Raw genomic sequence first — 23,179 nt, forward strand, 5'->3', positions numbered from 1 at the left:
AATTTAATAATGTTTTAATAAAACATATCTTTCAAAAGCAGTTCAGTTATATTTTAATTGGAATTCTTTTTTCTACTGCTCTCCTTTTGCTTTCTCGTCTACATTTCTAAAGCAGATTTCACTTCTGGTTGTTATGTGAACATCTGAGAACAGTCCGGCACATGAACATATTGATTCGTCAATGACCAATGGAAATTTCATAGCGGAGGACATTCTATTTTTAGACTTTTCCGTATTAAAGACGTGTCATGCGTCTCAATGGGAATTTTTCATTGCAACCCTCTCCTACCTTTTCTACACTTATCTTCCTTAGTTCACGTTCATAAAGCAGATATCTGTCATTGTTGATGCGTGTTAATGCCGACTTCAATTTGAATTTGGTTGAAGTAAAAGGGTTTGACGGGAAGGTGCTGTGCGAAAGTGAATGAGTGCACATATCTTCGATTGCTCCTTGTAAAAACCCCAATTTTTCCTAGTAAAATATGTTTCTTCGAACATACCCAATCATAATACCTTGGGAGAACTACATACTACCTCTCAAGTCCAGCCCTTCCAGATACTTCTTTTAGATAAAGGGAGCTAAAAGTCGTCTGGCGACCTATTTGGCGGTCAGACTGAGTGATCTCCCTTTACATATCAGACTTGGTGGCACAGTAAAAGTATACCCCGGTTATTTTTGGAGCAGAATGCACACTCCCTGTGGATGCAACTGGGGGAAAGCTGGGAGGGTGTAGGTGTATTACGATAGGGTAAGTATTTTCGAAGAAACATATTTTACTTGGAAAAATTGGTTTCTTCGAATACGTTACTCAGTCATAATGCCTTAGGAAAATAGGTAAGAGGTGGAGGGGATACATCCCTTTAGCCCGGAGATACCATCTACGGTCCCTTAAGGTACTGAGACAGCTTCTAGGTAACCTGACTGGAAGAGACCCATCTGTCGGGGCGCACCTTCAAAAGGGAAAACGTTTTCCCTCGCAAATCCAGCGGAAGTCGTGGGAAGGCTCTGTTCGTATTAACGATTCACCCGAAATCCCAGACTTTGTTTTGTAGGTGCACTGTACTTGATACTTCCAAAGAAGACAGAGGGTTCGTGACAAAATTTTAGCAACCCGTGGAAGAGAAACGGTCCTCGGCGATGAAAGAGGATGCCGTCATGAATAAGACGGAACCTCCATGTAAATCGGGTCTGCTGATAGGGCACGTATTTCGAGAATTCTGTCTGCAGTTGCTAATGCTATGACAAAGCAGATCTTGTAGAAAAAAGTGCGCCAGATAAGCCATTGAAAATGGTTTAGAAGGTATCTTATCGAGCCAGGTTAATACACAAGACAGGCTCCGCTTTGAAAATATGGTTAACATTTCGGGCTTTATACACAAAGTTGGTGAGAATGTCAGAAAAGCCGTGGTTATGCCCAATATCCTCTCAGATGATTATGAACGGTGTTCCAAGGCTAAAATTGCCGTGGTAAAATAACTCACCTTTATATACAAGAAAGGACGGAATTATACATATATAAGGAGTTCGTCAGAGCATAAAGACATGTACATAATGTAGCTCGAACATAACTTATGACGTCGCATTGGCTATACGTGCGAGCGACAAAATGTTCGATAAATATGATTTAAAATGTATGCATATAAACCTGACTCAAGGGTCGCCTATACAAACATGCATGCACAGGAGGTGACTGAATAAACCGCGTGTAGAGCGCTGACCTGTACTTGTCCGACCAGAATAAAAGATATCCACAAATGTACCAGACTGTCTACATTGCACACGAAAATCCGTCGCGTAAAAGGGAACTGAGGCACCGTTATGAAGACGTACACAAAAGGTGCGACAGAATCCACTAAGAGGCAATACTTGAAGGGAAAAAGGCCCAAATACCGCCCTTACAAGTAAATACATTAAAGTTGGCGCCGACGTAAGCCTTGGATAGAAACTTGTCAATATGTACCCATTTGTAGAGGAATTACACATACGTAGGAGTTATATGAGCATTAGAGACTTGCACGAATAAAATACGCATAGCACTAACTGACTGTGAAGTCGTTTAGGCTCCACGTGCAAATACCTAAATGTGTGAAAAAGACAAAGTGTGGCAACTTTTAAAGGCAGAACTTTATCGTGATAGAAAGAGAGAAAAAGTTAGAAGTATAGATAGAGTATACTTTCCTTAGAAGTGGAAAACTCCAACTTGTAGTGATATATCTTCCACGTAGCTTCTGGCTTTTCTGACGTCTCGTGACGAGAGCGTGCTTCTTGGCACGAACGGAAGTACTAACTGGGATAGTCTTATGTGTATGGGTAGGTCATTCTTCCGACCGCCAAATAGGTTCGTAGGCTACTTTTAGCTCCCTTTAGCTAAACGTAGTATCTGGGAGGACTGGGTTTGTGAGGTAGCTATAGTTTTCCTAAGGTATTATGATGGGGTAACGTATTCGAAGAAAAAAGAAAGCGTAGCTTACCGTCACAGGGAGACGAAGAGGACGAGGAGATGGAAAAGAAATAGGAAAATAGAAAGAAAGTAGGCGACTACCTTTCATCAAGATAACCTGAAACTTGAACTTCATTTTAAGACATATCTTTATAACATATGGGGTCACATATACTCAGCACTAAGGAAAATACGTATGGCTTATTTATAATATGAAACTAAAAGAAAAGAGCACGTATGTCTCACATTATCCAGAGTTGTCTTGTTCATTGCTCATAAGATTCTCAAACTCATAAGCTGTCAGGAACGGAACTAGATTGGTTGAAGATACTCGCCTTCCATGATTGTTTGACCTGTGAAGTGTTGTCTTCATCCTGTCACTTGATCCTGCTTTTGACATAATGGAATTTCTGATATCAGGTAGTGGGATTCTGTGCAAAATAAATGTAAGACCATTATTTGATACTGGATGAAATAAAAGTCGAACAGTCAAAATGTTTATCCATTATTCATCGACGCAAATAACAATAGCTAGAACTATATTTAAGAAATTGTAAATCTCGAAAAAACACTAACGATCTTAGTTCATTAAGCATGTCTATTTTCAGTGCTAAGCTACAAATCTAATCAATATGCTTTCAACAAACTACTTCATAAAATGAATAAGTCTGTTAAGGTTGTGGATGATTATGGGCTGCGTATACAAGACTCTATGATCCAGTAAACAAACGAAATAGAAAGATAACCTGGTGTCGGAACATCTATAACGCGGTTTCACCTACAACGGCTTCATAATTTTAACCACTGACACAAAAATGCCATCCAACAAATTGTAATATAACATACCTTGTATCGGGAAGATACACACTTCCTTCCTCATGAATTTGTGTATGTCTAGATGTCTTCCTTCTTTTTGACCCTGATGCTGGTATTCCAACAGTGGCTTCATCTCTGGTGAAAACATGAAGCGACCAAAAATCAAGTTTTTCCATTCTCGACTAGCTCACTACGGCAATAAATGGTCCCTACTCGATCGCCTTGATATTCATGTATCCTCTCAAGAGTGAAACACTTTACCGCAAGAAGGCTTGCACATAATGGAAAAGACTACTCAAACAAAGATTTATATATAGACAAAGTCCGAAGCTGTCATGCAATCTCTGCAGATTTTAATACAATTACTTTCTGTAATTATACTTTTGTTCAGGTTTGCGTTTTGTTTCTCAGATCTTCATTCCGAAATTTTATTAACTCCAACTCGTCCTTTAGTTTGAAGATAATTTGTCATTTCAGTAGCATAAACTATATATTTCTAGCCCACCTCACCAATATCCATTTTAAATTATTTCAAAAACCAATACAGACACAAACACACATACATATATACATAAAATTAAATTGGATGTTATCGTTTAATAACCATCATGAAGGCAAATCAAAAAAAGGTTCCTTTTCATGAGATTCAAGTTTTTTATCAGTACAAGGTGGAATACTAATGCAGAAAACAGTCATCAAACGTGTGTTTATGTTCATCTACTAAATAGCTCTTCCAATTCATCTGATAAAATTTTATGTATTTCTGTCTCAATTGTGGAGGACATTCTGTAGGGATTTCGATGATGACTTTAGCATCAATGAGATTTACATTTCCTCAGTTGAAACATATCAGATGATATATGTCTGGGTTTTATATCCTGATACCTTCTAGAAGGAGTAGACATTGATTTAGGAAATTAACAATATAACCCTATTTGAAGTGAACTATTCGGTGTAAAATTTACTTGACTATTGAGCCACCTTTGGGAAGTTGTTCCACATTCGAAAGTTATTCATTTCTGGTTGTATTATCTGACTATCTTTTCTTCTGCTATAATCCCAGTTCGACTGACCCATATGTGTAAAATGTTTACAACCTTTGTAGTGTTATAGTATATGTTGCAATGTTCCATTTGGTTAATAGACTTATTTTCACCACAACACTACATGTAATGTTCTCTTCTATTTATACTATTTGAATTTTACATATGAATTTCTCTCTGTTACTGATCTGTGAAATCATTGTTTAATATTCACCATTTTCCGTTTGTAGATCATCAATTAATTTATTTAATTTTACTTGTTCAAACTCACACAAAAATACGGTAAAATACTAAATCTAGTTTCCTCGACGCTTTCTACAATGCTTGCGAATTTTTGAGCAAACGTATCCTTCATCATAGGTGACTTTGTTGGACATTTATTGTCCAAACATTTGCAACAGTACAAAGAGGCATGTTGAGATTATTTTGTCGGAATAATGGCATTATGCTAAATATTGCAATTTCTAACTCCATAATAATTTGTTGCTTTTTTCTTTCTGATTTGCTTCCTTCTCTCTTCGAGGAAACAGTTTTGATATGTTTCATGTATTTTAACAATATTATAGCTTCATTGGGGCACCATATATTAAATTAATCATCCAAACCATTCCATTTTACTTAAACTTATTTGACCATTTATTTTCGTTTTCTTTGGGCATTGAAACTGCTTAAAACCTTAAACAGTTTGTGCTGTTGCTCGTATGGAGATAACTCCTCGTAAAATAACCCTTTAATATTCTCTCCATTTAAGCTTTCAATTTAAGGTAGGAGCTCCTAAAATTGTCTGATTTTAAAATTTGCTTAAATGAAATAAGGAAGTTAACCTTTTTTACAATTTGATTTATATTTTGAGAGCCTAGTCACCCAAATGAAGTTGATGCTACCATCCAAGGTGTAGAGAGGTGCATTTCTGATGTGAAATCATGGATGACTTGTAACAAGCTGCAGATGAATGATGATAAAACTGAGGCCATTCTGATCACAACACAAAGACTTTCTCATTCACATCCTTTACCTTAAACAATATATATCAGCAACGCCAACATTAAATTCACACAATCAGTATGAAACCTAGGTGCTACTCTGGACAGTACTCTCCCATTGCACCAACATGTCATGAACATATGCAAGGCTGCATATTTTGAGCTGAGACGCATCAGCTCAATTCGCAAATATCTTTCAGTTGATGCCACTAAAACACTTGTGTGTTCATTAGTACTTTCAAGACTGGACTATTGTAACTCAATTCTGTCTGGTTCTTCTCAATATCTACTCCAGAAACTTCAAAAAGTTCAAAACACAGCTGCTCGAATCATACTTAGAGTACCACGATCAGAGCACACCTCCCCGCTGCTCTGTACCCTACACTGGCTATCCATTTGATCCAGAATCAAACACAAAATTTGTTCTCTGTGCTACATTTCACCGTCGGACTCTAGTCCAACATACCTATCTGACCTCACTCATGTGTATACACCAGCAAGATACTTACGCTGCTCTTCTGACAATCGTATACTCATTATTCCCACTATGAAAACAAAGTCATATGGACAGCGTTCTTTTGCATACCAAGGCCCAGCAATGTGGAATGAATTGCCCATTGAACTTAGACACAAAGACACAGTGATCACCTTCAAGAGGGCTCTCAAAACTCGCTTATTTCGACTGCAAGAACAAACTCAAAGACCTAATAATGGTTCCTACCTGAAAGATTCTCAGCATGTTTTTTTATTTTTTTAATGTTTTTCTAATTTCCTGTTGTTTGTTTTTGTAATAATATTATTATGTTTCTTATTTATAGGTGTTGTCTAATGTTGTAAAGCGCTTAGAGCTTCTAAAGATTAGGCGCTATACAAAGTCCTCATTATTATTATTATTATTATTATTATTATTATGTTTTTCATTTGAGTTATGTGTTTCAATAGTATGGTCTTCTTAAATCTCTTAAATATTTTTTAAGCAGAATTTTAGTCTGAGGATGTGGAAATGTATTCTATTTTTTTTTCAACTTGACATTTATGTTATAAAATATTTATCTTCTGTACCTTTTATTGTTTTAATGCCTGGAACATTTCTCTAAACGCATCGTGATAGCTGTTTTCCTTGATTGTTTTTGCCATTTCTAGCCAAGTTTATTTTGTGAAGACATCAATAAATTCAATACATTTTCAGATGTATCCGCAGTTGCATATTTAATATACATGCATGTCAGCAACGTCTGCCTACCACTGATGAGCCACGTGACTTGTATTGACCCTTCTGTACGGAAAACGTTATGTATCTTACTTGTATCTAGTTCGTTTAACCAGTATTTCCATTTAGAATGCTGAATATTGTTATCACGTCTAATTGCTAACAAAATGTATTGAATATGTGTCAGAATGGATGGTAGTATAGATGTCTTAAATACTCTTCTTCGTTCATATAAGTAGGCTTTTCGGTTGTTTAGTTTAAATTATTGTTACATTTTAAATTAAATTGAATTAAAATCAAGTCGTAGGTATTTTATTCATTAGCATACACATTTTTACCTGGTAGCAAGGAAGCGATGTTGCCTCTACCTGAAAGTAAAGTTTGCTTATATGCTAGTTGGATGGTGTAAAACTATGGTCTTCACTGGTTATCTTGAATAATAAAATAACGGAGAATACAAAATATTTATCGATAAGTTTCTCAAATATTCGGAAGTATTTTCAAATACATAAGAATTCCATGTTATGAGCATGATAATGAAATTAATAACTATATAGAGCAAATGAAACATTTTGAAAATTGTTAATATACAACAGTTTTGTTATTATTTTGGATACAGATGACTTATTAGATTCGTTTGCAACTGTATTCATGAAACAACTTCAAGGCAGCGACGCTTTTGTCAGATCTATGCATAATGACTCAACAAAAACAAAATCATTATTTTGGTAAAAAAATTAAATATTCAATGGGAAATTTTAATCTCTTTTATCAAAGTAAAATAGCGGACGTTTTAATATGCACGACGCATTTTACACGATTACATGGACAAAATACTTTCAAAATTTTTAAATATTGTTGTAATGATCGTTTATTTTGTTGGTTTGCTTTTATTACCTCAAAAAGAATAGCCGGTTAAGCATTCATGTCATACATTCATCGAATCTGATTAATGCTAATGAATAGTTTCCGCCGTTTTCATAAACTTTAGCATTATAACCTTTGTCTCTAAAGCCATGTAAATTATTCTAACATGCCATCATTCCTTATAATCATGTTGTAGTGTCTCTGATTATATTATTCTGATTATATTATTATCTTATGCATCAATGACTATGTAATAGTATATTTTAACATCTGACATTTAACCTTTATAGGCCATTTTTTCCATTAGTCGTGAAAAGTCATACGTGTGACACCCATTGTTATGGCAATAACATAATTATGCTTGTATACCTATTGCAGATTTATAAGGTACAATTTGGTCACGTTGAATTTCGATATTGGAGACACTACCACTAGACTTTCAAGTCTTAATCAATAGACTGTATAAAAAATAACTTTTAATAAGTTAAATAATTCTGGTAAAACAAAAAGGTTATTTTTATGATTGTGACATAAAATTAACTCAGTTACAAAATTTAATAAATTAAGTCTTGAACATTTTAACATTAAACGTTGTTGACTGAATTACCGATATCGTATATAGACACTGAAATACATGAATGATATATTGTAATGTGTAACGTGATACATTTATCGAAGCTATTAACTCCATAGTTAATCGCATAAATCAACAAAATTTTATTCTTTATAACAATAAACAGGCCAAATGTTTTATGTTTAATACCCTTACAAATACGTGTATACGACATTCTTAGAATTTGTTCATATTTATACTTCCTTGTTACTTATACCTATATAATGTATTAATCACTAATTTATTTAGCAAGCTTTATCTATACTTCTTACATATATAAAACTGTCTACATGCATGTGCGATTTCAATGTCGTTTTATTTTGCACAGTGTAGACTATTCAAGATATAAAGTAATGGGTTACATTTCTGAGATTGCTCGATTCGTAAGCAGATACTGTAAACACTATGCTTTAAAACATTTTTTTAAATGTTTATTGTCTATTTATGTATATTACCTGATGTGACTAATGAATGAATCCTTCTATATGATCTAATCAACTAAAAGCCTAATTTCAAAAGTTTATTGTCTATTTCATGTATGCTATGAGTTGATTTAGCAAATAAGTCATGATCAGTTATTAAAAAAAACACAATTCATGCTTATACATGAATTAATACATTAAACCTAAATAATGTAGTGTAATACCCAGCGGACAAAAATGACAGTATGCTATATAGACAATTTGAAAACATATTGAAATTTCCCTACACACACACACACACACACACACACACCCTACCCCCCCCCCCCCCACAGAGTCAAATTCAATGATTTTATGAGAGACGTTATGTTGCCATTGGTTTTGCTGTTTTTGTGTATTTATTTATGTTCACAATACTTTTGCTAACGATTTATTGCACTGCTCCCACGAAGCTTGTCATTTAAAAATTTCTTATCGGCATAAATTCCGAACCTGTTTACAACAAACTGTCAGTACCTGCTACATGACATATTTATTTTCAGAAAATTAATTGATAGAGGAAAACATTAGATGATTCCACATGTGATATATATATATATATATATATATATATATATATATATATATATATATATATATATATATATATATATATATCTGTCTCTTTGACCTATTCATTTTAATATTTTAATAGGTAGCTGAGGACAAACATTGTAAGTTACCATCGAAAAATATACACACATAAAAGAAAGCGTCAATACATCAGCGAACTTAAGTACATTCAATTCACTGGCAAAATAAATGTGATTGACGTCGGGTGTTTTCCAGGTGGCAGTTGACTAATCAATACTGGACTTGGCTTTCGTTAAAATCAAAACAACGTCTGGTAAAAAAAGAAATTCTATGACTCATTACATGTTTTGTATTTGCTTTTGAAAGCTAATTTTAAAAATGATATTGACTTTGTGGTGGTTATTTAACATAATCATCGTGTGAGGGGTAGAGAGTATTGGCTTTTGAAAAACAATGAAGGTGGGCAGGACGTATATGTCCTAAACAAAGCCAAACGAGATTAGTGCTTTCGACTAAATAACTGCTGTTACAGGGACAATTTGGGAACAAAGCTTTAAAGAAAAGGTAAACTCCATAGTGAACTGTGCATCCAATACTTCAAGCAGCTTAAATGTATATTATTATTTTTCCATGAAATAAAGTGGGGCTTTTAGGATTCAATAAATTAATTTATGATGCAGAACTATGTCAGAAAAAATCAGAACGCGCTTCATTCGGAAAACAACCTTTTATCATATTATTTTTTCTCTCAGAATATTGGTAAAAGTATATGTAATTTCATGTGCATAAAATTGATGAGATGTTATTTTGCTTTACTCGTTTTGCTCTTCACTCAGTATAAAAGCAATGTCGAACTTTTTGACTCTAAGTGATTTTGTTTAATGATCGCTCCTGCCATATACGTTTTTAAATTTACCTGCTGGTCACAGGTGGTAGGACGCTAAAGGGACTGAATGACGCCCTGCTGGAGATCGATAAACTGCTGGATGGACGTTGAAGCGGCGACTTGCATCTTACTTGTGACATGCTGCATATGCAATGAATAAAAGATGCAAAGTAAGATAAACTAGGATATGGATTATATGCATATATTGTGTGTCGTATGTTACATTAATCGTTAGCACAAATAATAATACAAAAAGTAGCACTCCAAGAAACTTTACCGTAGCAAGAAACCCTGTACGTTTTAAAGACCAACCACACACCCGATCAAAACAATTGGCGTAATTATATTTATAGCTTCGCATTGACTTCTCATTAATTTAATTTAAATATGTATATATAGTATATGTATATCTTTGAATATTGAATATAAAAACATCGCATGTGTCCATGTTGAATTATGATGAGTAAGTGTCAAGTGTCCATATTTGATCGTGATGACTAAATTTCAAGTGTCCTTATTGGATTATGATAACTGTATGCGCCGTCTTCATCAGTGGTCTGTCTTTCCTTCAGGATCCTTCGAACAAAAGAACTGAGACACATAGATCTGCATTCTTAACAGATTAAGTTAATCTTTTAATCAATCATAATTCCTCAATTTGAACGTGGTAATTCAAGAATAGATGATTTTATATTGCTCCTTACTAAAAGGGCAAAACACAATCACCAATTATCAATATGATTGTAACGGTAATGTGTGTGTGTGTGTGTGTAAATATATTCATAATTACGTACATGTTATCATTCAAAATCGTAATATTAATGTGATATGTACATTGTTACGAGTTTATGCTCTTAAAATAAGTAACAGTAAAGAGTCAGGACAACAATGTTTGTAAAATGTACGGTATTGCGAATTAAATCCAAAAATAATCCAAGAATCAAAAAGTCTTTGTAATGAAAAGTCCTGAATAAAACTCAGTTCAATTCCCGAAGAAATCCAAAATTCAAGGAGATGATGTGTCTGTTAAAGCCTACAAAGTACTAATGTGTCAAACGTCTCTTGTTGAATCACAGAAATATTATTCCAGGTTTGAATTCATTATAAATTCCAACGAATGTCTTTATCCAAGAATTTTGTCCGAGCACTTTATATTTCCAGGGGGAAAAAATCACATGAATTTAATAATTTGAAGAAAATAAAACTCAGCCCAAACTGGTCACAACATAATACAACTTGAAGGTGCAAGATGTTAAAGCAATATTGACCAAAATTCTCACAATCACAAGATTATATAGTAATCTGTTTGACCTCAGGTCACATTAGCATTTTCTAAAAGCAATACCTAATGGAAAATAACCTTCTGGAATGATCTTGTTTACTTACAATACAATAACCTATAAAATTCACATGGGAATCTCCAAAAGCCCTGACCCTAATAAACATATTTACAACTTCTTGTTGACCTGAATAATAATTCAGTTAATGAGCTCGTATACATAGAGTATAATGAAGCTATTTTAGATGCTAAAATAAATGAAATTTAATAAATAAATAAAAAATTAAATCAGGTCAGGCAGAAACGAACTCAGTTTTGGACAAGGTCAAGTCCAGTAAACAGTGTTACATTACAATAGCATGCAATGAAAAAAAGAAAATTAAAACTAACAGACAGACAATTAAATTAAATATACATAACAACATGTAGAAAACAAGGCAAAGCTTTTGGTAGATTAGATTGTTACCATGTCTTTATTCGTCAATCGTATTTCACATCAGCTATATCATGACTTAATATACACTATTTATAAAAAAAAATATAGTATCATAGCTTTGTGAACAACGATTTCTGCCGATATATCTTGTATTTGACTCCCTGGCACCTATCAAATAATCTGACAAACAATTCTGTTGCATCAATAGTGCCATGATTTCTGTTCTTTCGTCTGCAAAAGGGTATGAGCTTTATATCGGTATGAACATGTTTAGTGATATCCCTTTTCTAAAAACAATACGAATTTTATATCAGTGTATGAATACGTTTAGTGATATCTCTTTTTCTAAAATGAATCCGAATTTTATATCAGTAAGGATACATTAATGATATTTGTAGTTATCTAAAAAATAATTAGCATTTTCTAAAAACAATCATTACCTAATGGAAAATAACCTTCCAGAATTATGAAATGTTTTATCAGTAGCGGTGTATGTTCATTTTCTACAAAAGAGTATATATATATATATATATATATATATATATATATATATATATATATATATATATATATATATATATATATATATATAGTCACAACTCCTCTACAGTATTTGGATTTGGGCTAGTACGGCGGAAAGGTTGACAGTAGTGAATGGGGTCACTTTAGCGACAATGGGAATTAGCATTAAAAACCACCCTGGGTCACTTTGGCGACAATGGGAAATTTAACATTACGAAAACCCCTGGGTCACTTTAGCGACAATGGGAAATTAACATGGGAATATATTTTGGGTGTGTTGAGCAACAAGGGAAATTTAACATGGGAGAAAAAAAGCAATTCTAGGGACAAGGGGAATTTAACATGGGATTTTTTTTTTGTTTTTTTTAAAAAATAAAAAAACAAAGAAAGGGGTAGGCAATTGAAAGTCTATCTCTTTTCGAGAGATGTGGGTGGCCCTGAAAAGGGCCTTTGGGTTTATGTTAATGTGCCCTTAACATAAAAGGCATCTGCAACATCTTCTTCGTCTTAGGCTTCGTCTAATGGTAGGTCCATAGACTAAAACTCTTTTGAGGCATCCTTGCCTCTCCACGTAAATCTTACGTATCCATAGGCTTCTGGCGGTCCTATGGACAACTGTCCGCTCGGATCGGACATACATCGGTATGTCCGTCCTGAACATCATCGTTGACACCAGCGTAGAAGATTGCACATCGGTCCACATGTTGAGGCGCCGAGAACAAGTGAAGGAATGCAGTGAACTGCACTTATTTATAGGGAGAGAAAGGATAGAAACGGATTGAGGTTGTTGACCAATCCAAACACGCGTTACAAAATTCAGTCAGCCCGCATCCAATCCGAAGAGAGCAGTCTGTGACGTCACGTGGTCTATATAGATTCGCTACCGCCTGTGCGCAGTCAATTCATGCGACAGTTATTCAACATGACGGAAACTCAGAAAACGATAAATTGGGGTGCACCAGCAGTGGAAACCACCCAAGGGAACCCGGACTTACTTTCAGAAGAGGTGAATTGAGATTTTGTGGATTTTCTTACCTCGCAAGAATTTGTTCCAGTACCATATCCTTCATTACCACACGTGGAGAATTTTAGACAGAGACAGAAAGAAGAATTGGAGGAATTTATACAACAGCAAAAGGAAGCGGAACAAGCTTTTCTTCTACAGTAACAACAGCAAGAAGAAGAGGTAAGAAAAAAACAATAACAAGAAGAAGCAAAGAAACAAGGGTGTGAAAATCAAACGGTCACGGTACTGTTAGACATTTTAGCGGAGTTAAGAAGTCTGAAACAAATGTATCAGACTTCTTTATTACGACCGAAGAGAATACGACCTTCCCGAGCTAAACACTCCAACCCTGTGACTAAGCCTACCGTGCCACCCTTAGTGATTTCAACCAAATGATCATCATCATCATCAACAGTACGCAGTCCAGAAGTAGGCCTTGGCCGTGGCAAAGGCTTAAGACAGTTAAAGTTGATTGCTTAAACTCACCCCTACACCAAAAAAGGCCCTTTTCAGGGCCACCCACTTCTCTCAAAAAGAGATAGACTTTCAATTGCCAACATCCAAACTCAAGAAAAAGACAACCCATTTTACCCATATAGTACGTGTGTATGAATGTGTGAGTGTACGTTCTTCTTTTAAAATCAAAACCCAAAGACACTTACCTTTAATACCTAATTTATTCTTTTATAAATATTTACAATCCAATTCACAATTCAGAACAGAGCACTTTAAAAAGTTCACAGACTTCTTCTGTCTCATTGTTTAGTCTCTCTGTTTTTGAATTTCTTCACCGTCACAGTCTTTTCCTCCTCTTCCTCCTCACTTTCTTCCCTTCTTCTTTTCTTCTCCTGTTTCTTTTTCTTCACCTGTCTGCTTTCTTCCTTCTCTTCTTCTTCCTCTGAAGAATCCCTCTCCTCTTCTGACTCATCTTGTTTCTTTTTTGGGCAATCTGGAGACCAATGTCCTTTTTCTTGACAATAATAACAGGTATCTTGACTTTTGTCTTTTCTAATCCGTTTTTTTTCTTTTTTGACGGTCTGGACACTCTGAAGACCAATGCCCTTTCTTCTGACAAATACAGCAAGTATCTTGACTTTTATCTCGCAAGGAAGGAGAGTAGTCTGTCGGCTGGTCTGAAGAGAATTTTCTAATGACCCCTCGCAAAGCTCTGATGAAAGGTTCGATTTGTGTAGCCTCTTCCATCGTTGTGCTCGGTTTGAGAGTGAAATGAATAGTGAAAGGACAAGACACACACCCTTTTATATACGCTGGTCTGCCATGACTATAAATTAATCCATGGTGTTTAAACTTGAGTCATTTGACGTTTTGCTATCAAGATGAAACGATCCAATTCATTTGAGAAGAAAGAAGAAGAAAGTAAGAGGCAGAAACGTGATCTATCGCCTCGCACCAGGGCTGAAGTCTTGGCACAAATTCATGCCAGTGATTTTGAAGAGGACATGAGTGAACCAGAATCCGAACCCTCTAAACAAAGTTCACCACCCTTAGTCAACCCTGAAAAGTACTATTCTATTCAAGAGACGGAAAAGCGTCCCTCTAGAAAATTTAGAACCACGGCTTACAAATACACGGTGAAGTTTAAAGATTTCAAGTCCGAAGTACAGTTAGAGAAAGCAGAAGGGTTCATCACCGAGATGTGGGATTCTTTGCTCACCACACTCAAGCGACAATGCCAACCCAAAGAAGACGATCGCTTGAGACTTTCCATACAACACGACGGCTTGAAATCCCCTGTTTGGATCGAGTTTAGTAGCCCTGCAGAATTGACCGCTTCCAAAGTCATGGACAAGATTCAACACGTGCAACAATCCAATGACCAGTTTGACATCACCGATGGAAAAGCCACACTGGACATGACCCACGTCTCTCCTCCTCAAGGGACTGGCCGCAAAAAGGTCTTATTGGTGAACGACCTTCGCAGCACCAAAAAAAGTCTCGTCCGAATTAACAACCCTCAAGACCAGATGTGTTTAGCCAGGACTATCGTGGTGGGACGAACCTATGCTAACAAGAACGACACGGAAGAATGGAAAAGAGTCTGGAAAACAATTCAAAAATCGGACCGAGCCAAACAACGAAGTGAAGCAGAACTCTTGTTACAACAAGCCGGCCTGTCCAAAGACACATCCTTTGGTATTCCTGAAATGAAAACATTGCAAGATGTCCTAGCTATACGCTACACCTTGAAAGTGCACCCTCAAGAAATGCGTGGGCCTCTGTTGTTTCGAGGCCAAGACTTTAAGGATGGAAAATACGTTTATGTCTAACATCACGATGAACATTTCGATACCATTACCAGTATCACCGGATTCCTGAGATATGTTTATTATTGTGAGAAATGTGACCATGGCTATAACATTCGAGAACAACACAAGCATTGTGGATCGAAATGCTCAGGATGTTTAGCCTCCCAACCCTGTCTGAACGAAGGGCAAGAACCAGTGCATTGTCCAGCTTGTCTGCGCACGTTTGTCAGTCCTGCCTGTTACCAACAACATTTGAAGATGCAAGGTTCACAGAAGAAATGTGCTTGTCAACTGCTGAGATTGTGCCCTACGTGTGGACAAGGTCTACGTACCAATAGTACCAAGGCACACGTATGTTCAGGAAAGAAAAAATGTCACATTTGTCACCACGACGTCGACTTGGAACACCAATGCTACGTGCAAAAATACCAACCCCAACCAGAGAAAGAAGACGGTCACAAGAAGAAAGGCATTTTCATCTTTTTCGATTTCGAATGCATGCAAGAGACCGGCATTCACATTCCTAATTTTTGCGTGGCTCATCAAGCGTGCGAGAAGTGCATTCAAGAACCAATCGTGAGTCATTGCCCTCACTGCAGCAAAATTCCTGGAGGACGTGAAAAAATCTTTCGGGGACCGAACACGCTAGCCGATTTCGCACAATGGGTCGTAGACCCCATCGACAAGACGTGGAGCCAAGAGGACATCGAACGTTACGGAGATTGTCATCATCATGCCACGGTGATGGCTCACAATTTCTCCGGATATGATGGACAGTTTCTTTTGAGATACTATACGGAACATGGTACCGAGCGTCCTAAAGTGACTTTGAACGGAGCCAAAATCATTTTCATGCAAATGGGACAAGTGCAGTTTAAAGATTCAATGAGCTACTTAGCCATGTCTTTGAGTAGAATGCCTAAAACGTTTGGAATGACAGAAATGGCTAAAGGGTACTTTCCACACTTTTTCAATACGGAAGCCAATCAACACACCTTTCTACCCCATTTGCCCGAGGCTCACTATTACGACCCTGACAACATGCGTACCGAACAACGAGAAGCTTTCTACGCTTGGTACCAGGCTCACGCCTCGGACCCTTTCGACCTTCAGGAAGAAATGCCAAAGTATTGTCGTTCCGACGTGGACATTTTACGTCGATGCTGTGGAAAATTTCGAGAACTGTTCATGGAACACGGAGGGGTCGATCCTTTGAAAGAAGCTTGCACCATTGCCAAAGCGTGTTCCTTAGTGTACCGGCAACGATTCATGGCTGAAAACACCGTGGCTTTCATCAGTCCTCAAACGACCCACTATGTCAAACGTCAATACTCAGTCAAAGCCCTACGCTAGTTACCTTACTTGTGCGACAAGGAAGACAAATGGATTCAGCATGCCCGCAAAGGAGGAGGCGAAAAGACCATTGGAACGCATTCGGTCGATGGCTGGGACTTAGAAAACTCCAAGATCGTGTACGAGTTTAACGGTTGCTTATTTCACGGATGTCCCGTCTGTTACCCTGACCGTGGCACTAAAAATCAGTTTTTACAACGGATCATGGAAGACTTGTATCAGGCCACTTGTCAGCGACGCCTAAAGTTAGAACAGGAAGGATACCAAGTGGTGGAAATGTGGGAACACGAGTACGATCACCGTTTGAAAACCGATCCCGAGTTTAAACGCCTCGTGGAAAGTTACCAGTTCATGGACCCCCTGAACCCGAGGGATAGTTTGTACGGAGGAAGGACCAATGCCACCTGTTTGTTGTACCAAGCCGACGAAGAGAAAGGAGAAGAAATCAAATACTTGGACGTGTGTTCGCTGTATCCCTACGTGTGCAAATATTGTCGCTTTCCTGCAGGGCACCCACAATTGTTGACAGAACACATCGACCTGAAAAACATTCGACAATACGAAGGCTTGATCAAGTGTAAAGTTTTGCCTTCCACGAACCTATACCATCCCGTCTTACCTCACCATTGCCAAGGCAAACTGATGTTTCCTTTGTGCCGTACTTGTGCCGAAACGTGCAACCAAGATCAGCCTTGTAATCATACCCAGGAAGAACGGGCATTGACGGGGACGTGGATCAGCGTAGAATTGTTCAAAGCTCTGGACATGGGATACCAACTGTTAGAAGTGTACGAAATTTGCCACTTTCCCAAGACACAACAATACCACAAGGGTGACCCCACTCAGAAAGGCATTTTCGCAGACAACGTGGATGCCTTTTTGAAACTGAAGCAAGAAGCCAGTGGCTATCCTTCCTGGTGTCACACTCCCGAAGACCAAATAAAATTCAAACAGAAATACCTGGAACAAGAAGGCATCACTTTAGATCACATCGAGAAAAACGAAGGCAGGCGATCGTTTGCCAAAGTGATGTTAAATTGCTTGTGGGGAAAAATGACACAACGACCGTGTTTACCCAAGACGGAGTATTTGACCGAACCTTCCCGCTAGTTCCAGATGATTCACGACAAAACCAAATTCATCAAACACGTGGACGTCGTTCGCGAGAATTTGATCTTGGTCAATTACGAAGAAGATCTGGACTTTGTACAAGACGACCCTTTTGGAAATGTCATCAGCTCATGCTCGCTTAAAATTGTACGAAGCTTTAGAACTGTTACGGGAACGTGTCCTGTACTTTGACACGGACAGTTGCATTTACATCCATCACCCGAGTCAACAGCACCCTGACATCGAAGGAGACCGTTTAGGAGCCTGGACAGACGAGCACCCCGACGACAAGATTCTAAGTTTAGTCAGTGGTGGTCCTAAAAATTACGGCTACGAATACCGGGACAAACAAGGAGAAGTGCACACGACGTGTAAAGTGAAAGGATTGCCTCTGAATTATCATACCAGTCGAGTGGTCAACTTTGGCGTATTGAAAGAAGCTTTACAGTCTAGAGAAGATGAATAATTTAAAGTGACCACCTATCAACCCAACAAGATTGTACGTTTACCCACTCACCACATCGTCAGTCGACCCTTGGAAAAAGTCTATCAAATCGTGTACCAGAAGCGAGTCCGACTTCCCAATCATTTCACCTTACCGTATGGACACGTCGGTATTGGTCTGTATATAAAAAGGAACCCGAGGCAAGATCGATAGTTCATTGTGACTACCAAGACCAAGCGAACAAGATGAATACTTTCAGAGAAACACAAAAGAAGTTCAGAAAGGCACAATTCAAGTTTGGGGCTTCTGAAGTGGAATGTGATTGTGAGCCTTGCGATGGGAACGATGCTGTGCGCTGTGACCTTAGCGATGCCGTAAAGCATCATGGGAACTTTGTTCTCACTACCCCTATCATAGAAAGTGATGCTGTGCGTGTCAAACCTGAGGGATGCGAAAGCGATGCCGCTCGTAGTCTTGGACACTTTACTGGGTTTCGTTTTAAAGGTGGATGTCCACCTTCACGTCTACCCCTCTACGGATGTCATCCAGCCCTGAGCAAACTCCTGTCCATGTCACCCAACCCTTATCGAAACGAACCCGTGAAAGACGAATATTCGTTTCCTGTGCGTTTGTCGGATTACTGCGACTTTGAAAATCGTCTTCAATCGTTCAAAGGAAAATGGCCTAAGTATCTGGGAGGACCGACCCCTGAAGAATTAGCCAGAGCCGGATTTTTCTACTTGGGCGAAGGGGATAAAGTCAAGTGCTTCAGTTGCGGTGTGTCACTTCACCACTGGGAACCACAAGATTCGGCCTACCTAGAACATGCTCGTTGGTCACCGAACTGTCATTACTTACCCTTAGTGGGACCGAGACATTGAAGTAACTTACCATGTCGTTGAAGAAGAAACCAGATTGGTTAGGAGTCAAATGTTGGACATCACCGAGACCAGTATTTAAACTTCATTTCAAAAACGATATTGAATCATTACCTAAAGAACTGCAAGAGAAGATTTACAAGGAAGTTTGGCAGGGGTTTGCCAGAGTGAAATCTCAATGGGTGACTGTAGAACTTTTGTGCAGAGAAATTCACAAGAGGAAAGTGAAAAAAGTGAATCAAAGTGTTAGATTTCTCTGGGTCAAGTGTGCATTCGTCCTATTATATTACTCTAGACCGTTTACATCAAAATAGTTCAGTGACATTCTTGGACGTTACCCTGAATGGCAGTGGTCAGAAATGACTCACTATGTGGATTACTTTTGCTCTAGGAGAAGATTGTGAATTGTACGGACTGACCTATTCATGGATACTTTACAAGAGAACATTCGTGCTTTGCCTGTGGAGTTGAGAGAACGCATTTACCGAGAACTGGTCAAAATACAAGTGAAACGTAAAGAACAGTTGCATCCGTTACGTCACCGGTGTTTGAACCACTGGTGCCTGAATGATATACAAGGACTGATTGAGTTGAAAGTGTTCCATTGGACAGACATTGATCAACGATCCCCTGGTTTTAAAAAGAATTGGTTTGGTATTGATAATTCTATCTACTACATTGTAAACTTACTGGATCCAATTCCAGAGGAAGAGTTAACGAATTACCAACATCTTTTACGCAATGTCGACTTAGTGAAAGAGGAAACTTCTGAACGAATTTTAATGTGTAGATTAGTGATTAAACGATTTAGATTCAACAATGAATTAAAACCATGTCTGTGCAAACGGTACATTTCTTGTGTCAGAAAGAGAATTTAGTATGACCTATTCATGGATACTTTACAAGAGAACATTCGTGCTTTGCCTGTGGAGTTGAGAGAACGCATTTACCGAGAGCTGGTCAAAATACAAGTCAAACGTAAAGAACACTTGCATCCGTTACGTCACCAGATGTTTAACCACTGGTACCTGAATGGTATAAAAGAACTGATTCGTCAGAAATTGTTTCAGTGGTCAGACCTTGTTCAACACTTTGAGTTAGTGAATGACCGAAATGTTCATCATTTTGGTTACTTCGAGATTCACCTAGTGCAACGCATTGAGGAAGACAAGTTAAAGGATTACCAACATATTTTACGTGAAATCTACTTAGAGGAAGAGGAAACTTCTAATCGAACTCTGAAGTTTAGGTTACAGTTTGGAGCATTTAAATTTCCCACTGGAGAACGAAGATCTCTGGCTAGAAAGTACGTGTATTGATTCCGAAACAAAGAGAGTATAAAAACAGGCTGCCATGCCACGACTTTTATCACATGTGATTGAACAGATTCCGTGGAAGGAACTCAATGACCATATTCAAACCGTGGATCATTACCATCAATTATTACAAGAACTGTATCCATTCAATTTGGGACGACGCATAGTTTATGTCTTAGTGACTTGTTTTCTGGGATTTCGTTTACCAGCCGATTCCTTGTGGACTCTTTACGAACAGTACTTACCACCCATATGTCCTTAAATAATCACGAAAGACTCCTTTTCCTCAAAGCCTTGCGTTTTCATCTGGATACTTCTCGACCTCGACGGGAAAAAAAGATTCGTCAACTTTTAGCTACCGAAGACGTGTATGACGATATGTGTGTAGCTTGTGACTTACGCCCTCATTGGACAGATGTCCGTGACTGGAAAAATGGGGGTTTTGAGGCTTGGACCCAAGAAGTGGCCCAGTATGCACGAGAGTTATTCAAGGAAAAAAGTTACTTTTCAACCTGTGTTAGTGACAGTGCCAGAAGAAGAACCCGTCACCCAGGTCAGGACTGTCGTGGACATGCCTGAAAGACCCTTTCGGGAGGACACGTGTGTGACCTTACCCCCTATAGAACTGGTCAGAACATTACCCAAAACATGTTGTACAGACACTTGTTTTTATTCCACGTTGATGGTTATCATGTGTCTTTTATCGTTGTACTTAAGCCTTTGGCTTTTATGCATTTTTGTCTTTCGTGTTCATGTTTAAAACATTCAATAAACGTGTCCTGAAAAAGTATATAAACTCTTGTCTTGTCTGTTTTCATGTCACAAGTGACATTCCTAACACTATGGCTACCTCTGCTGTCTCTGCTCCCTCTTCCTCCACTGTCAAAGTCATGGACGAACACTTAGATCGTGCCAGTTGGGAGGCTTTGTATCTTCGCCATCCCTTTAACATGCTCATTGCTGAACCTAGCGGTTCAGGCAAAACCGAATTCGTCAAACGTTTGATCGAACATAAACATCATTTGATCGATCGACCACCTCAACGCATCGTGTGGTGTTACAAAGAGTGGCAATCGGCGTACAGCCTCTTGCGAGAAAATCAAGGTGATTCCATCGTGTTTGTGGAAGGCATTCCTAAAGAAGACGACGGCATCGTCTCTGACTCCCGTCAAACCCATTTGGTCATTTTCGACGACATGTTAGGAGAAGACGAAGAAGAAATTAAACTTTGGTTCACGCGCAAAGGGCATCACCATAATGCCAGTGTCGTTTACATCACTCAAAATTTGTTTCAACAAAGTAAAGCCCATCGCAACATCAGTCTCAATGCGCATTACGTGGTCTTGTTTAAAGCCCTTGAGATAAATCGCAAGTGCAAGTCTTAGACAAACAGTTAGGAACGCCTTGGCTGACTCAGGCGTACGACGATGCCATTCAAACTCCACACGCTTATTTACTCGTCGATTTGAAACCTACGACCCCCGATGATTTGCGATTTCGTACCCACTTGTTTCATCACTGGTGCCAAGACGAAGGGCCTGTCCTGTACACGTCTCCGTCCTCGACTTAATTTCATTCAACGAAAACAAAATCTATAAAAACCTCAGACACTTTTCGTCTGTCTCACAGTTTGAACCTGACGTCCCTTCAGTCGCATCTTCCCGTCAAATTGATTCGTGCCTTGTATGGCATCAGTCGAAAAAAAAATCCACAAATACGGGCTCGTGTCTTAGAAGCTCGTCTAAAAGAAGTCTTACGATGGTTCACGGTGACAGCACGTCAATTACTACAAGGGATCATTCAGATTCCTCATCAAACCAAACGCTTTTTTGATAGAAACAAAGTCGCTTTGACCCAACTGGCCGATCCCCGCATCGACACTCAAACCAAAAATCAAATCATTTTGAAACCTGGAGGGAGCGGTACTCTAGGAGGGGTCATCATTCGCTCTCTCTTAAGATGGGATCCTAATGCTCCCAAACTTCTCCCCAAGAAAAAAGTCAAACGAAGCTCCAAGAAGAAGAAAAAGATCCATGGTGTCAAGACCAAGTCCCCAAGGGGACCCGTATCTCCAAGAACTTCTTCAGTGGCGGGACCCTCCTCTTACCAGTCACCACCCCGGAAAAAGGAAAGCCCCCAGAAAAAGAAACAGAGAAAAAGTCCCCAGCAAAAGAAAAGTCCACAGAAGAAAACTAGTCGCAAGAGAGGCACTTCGGCCAGGACGCAACCTTACACTCGCAAACCACGACCTGCAACGGCGGTGACCGCGTCTCCGGTAGCCTCAGGTTCATTCACTTCTCCGTTGATGACACCAAGAACTGAAAAGTACTTGGAGACGTTGATTACACCAAGAACTTCTCCGTTGATGACCCCAAGAACTTCCCCGGTGGCAGGACGCTCCAATTTAGCGGTAGTGGCCGATGCTCACAAAGTACCTTCTCCCAAAATCAAAGTCCAAGAAAGATCGGGCATGTTACAAAGTTTATTGGATTTGTCCAAGCAAGAACTGGCTCGATTTAGTCCGTTGCGTACACCTGCACGACGTGTCATGCCTGTCCTCAGCTGATACGACGCAAAGACAATCAGTGGCGACGTGTTCCAGTATAAAAAGGCCTGTGACCAAGTAGGGGTATCAGTGTTTTTGGTGCTGAAGACTCAAAGATGTCACCCTCCAGAAAACATCCCTCTTCTAAACAACCCCGAAGAAAGAAAA

General features: G+C 38.4%; 1 protein-coding gene across 6 annotated transcripts in view; it reads right to left on the minus strand.

Annotated features, from left to right (window-relative positions):
- The window catches only part of LOC149776285 (uncharacterized), a 101,558-nt gene that overhangs the window by 64,313 nt on the left and 14,066 nt on the right, over positions 1-23,179 (minus strand). For 3 of the 6 annotated variants that reach the window (XM_089942735.1, XM_089942737.1, XM_089942734.1), the window contains exons 4-6: positions 9,885-9,995; positions 3,288-3,392; positions 2,777-2,872 (exon numbers count right to left, since the gene is read on the minus strand). In XM_089942735.1, the coding sequence (XP_089798861.1) occupies positions 2,777-2,872; positions 3,288-3,392; positions 9,885-9,995 (312 nt within the window). Of the gene's footprint in view, positions 1-2,776; positions 2,873-3,287; positions 3,393-6,831; positions 6,862-9,884; positions 9,997-23,179 lie in introns of those variants that run through there. The other 3 variants (XM_089942738.1, XM_089942739.1, XM_089942736.1) reach the window with 3 other exon arrangements.

The sequence above is a fragment of the Sinohyriopsis cumingii genome, chromosome 18, assembly GCF_028554795.1.
Source record: "Sinohyriopsis cumingii isolate HCF-2022 chromosome 18, ASM2855479v2, whole genome shotgun sequence".
Taxonomy (NCBI): Eukaryota; Metazoa; Mollusca; class Bivalvia; order Unionida; family Unionidae; genus Sinohyriopsis; species Sinohyriopsis cumingii.